The sequence below is a fragment of the Marmota marmota genome, unplaced genomic scaffold (assembly GCF_001458135.2).
Source record: "Marmota marmota marmota unplaced genomic scaffold, marMar, whole genome shotgun sequence".
NCBI classification, from domain to species: domain Eukaryota; kingdom Metazoa; phylum Chordata; class Mammalia; order Rodentia; family Sciuridae; genus Marmota; species Marmota marmota.
This window is the reverse complement of record NW_025999895.1, coordinates 393,049-394,645: the sequence shown is the minus strand read 5'-3', so window position 1 is coordinate 394,645 and position 1,597 is coordinate 393,049. Positions and strand designations below refer to the sequence as shown.

The 1,597-nt window shown below is 60.7% G+C and overlaps 1 protein-coding gene across 1 annotated transcript in view; it reads left to right on the top strand.

Moving 5' to 3' along the window:
- Nucleotides 1-1,597, top strand: part of Foxk2 (forkhead box K2) — a gene marked incomplete at its 3' end in the record, with an annotated part of 21,508 nt that extends 19,911 nt beyond the window's left edge. The window contains exon 10 of the mRNA XM_015504238.2: nucleotides 1,470-1,597. Within this exon, the coding sequence (XP_015359724.2) occupies nucleotides 1,470-1,597 (128 nt within the window). The remainder of the gene's footprint in view (nucleotides 1-1,469) is intronic.

The following is a 1,597-nucleotide window of genomic DNA, read 5'->3' as shown; positions in this document are numbered from 1 at the left end:
ACCCACCCCCACCTCGCTGCGCTGCTCCTGGCAGTTTGGAGCCCACCGTGTAGGCCTGCACACCCAGGGCCTGTGTTCAGGCGCACAGCCTGTCCACCTGGAGCTGGAGGAGAGTGCAGCCCAGGCCCAGCTCCCAGGCCTGTGCAGACCTGAGCCTTCCAGCTCTCTGGAGAGGTCTGTTGGGACCCTGGCCCTTTGGCCTCTGCCTGAGGGGAAAGGGGTGGGAGAAGGCTGTCAACCTGCTGCAAGCCCCAGGGATCTTGCAGGTGGCTCCAGCCTTGTCCTGGAGTTATTGTGGCACAGTGGTCTCTTCTTGAGCTGAAACATCCTGTCCCTTTTCAGCCCCAGGGGAAAGGTGTGGTCCTGCTCCCTCTGCCCACACCCCTGCCCCTTGTGGTGGGTTGGGGCTGGTGCTACACCCAAGCTGCATTATGAGACCCACCAGCTCTTGTGCCCACGCCCCAGGAGGAGAGCCCTGCATGACCAGCATGGCAGTCAGCCTGGGTGTCTGTGGCTGCTGCCCAGGTAGGGGCACCTCCACCAGGTGGCGGGAGAGGCAGGTCTGTGGCCAGGCCACCCCCGCCCTGCCCCTCGATGTCCTATTCCTGGCTGCCTGGATTGTTCATGGTGCTGGTTCCATCTTTGAAGATAGACCTACACGCTGGCATTTATTTGCTATCCAAAATCGGTATTCAAAGTGCTGCTTGGGTTGTGTTGTGAGGGGTCCATGAGTGCACGTTTGCATGTGGTAGATCACTGGCTAGCATGCCTTTACCTTTTTGTACTTTGGTTGATGGTTTTGCTGAGCTGGTGTCACGTCATCCTAGGTGCAGATGGCTATTGTGTTCCTCAGAGCTTGAGTTCTGGCCAGGTGTGAGCCACAGTCTATTGGCCAGGTCAACACCAGGCTTGCCACTGCGTTGGACAAGGTGTCTTCAAACTGATGGGTGCAAAACTAGAGAACCTGTTAATTGATGTGATGAACCCTGTGGCTAGAGGTGCCACAGCAGGTGTGTGCATCTGCCCTGAAGCTGTCACGGCTCCAGTGGACTCTGTCCTGCAGACTGTTAGGGGACTGTCCAGGGTGCCTTTTCTGCCCTGGGGGCAGTGTGTTAGACCACTAGTCCAACTCAGATGGGAAGGTGGACTTCGTGAGCCTGTGCTGCTCCTCTGGGCACAGCACAGGCCTGCCCTTGGTGACTTGGTGGAATGTCCCAGCGACAACACTGTTCCTGAGCCCGACAACAGTGCTGACGGACAGGTGGAGCTCCTTAGAAAACGTGCACGTGCTGCAGCGGAGGCCTATAGGCAGGCACAGGCCAGCGGGAGGCAGGGTTTCTCCTGCTTTGGGTCTGCCCTGGGGTGTCCTTGGCATGGGGGGGCAGTGTCTGGGGAGGGGGCTCCGGGCTGGGTCCTGGGCAGGGCTGGGGCCGGGGCGGGGCCGGGCTCTGACGCGCTGCTCCTTTCAGCCTCAGCGAGCCCTCTGCACATGCTGGCGACCCACGCGTCGGCATCCGCGTCCCTGCCCACGAAGCGCCAGAATGGTGACCAGGCGGAGCAGCCGGAGCTGAAGCGGAGCAAGACGGACGACGGCGAG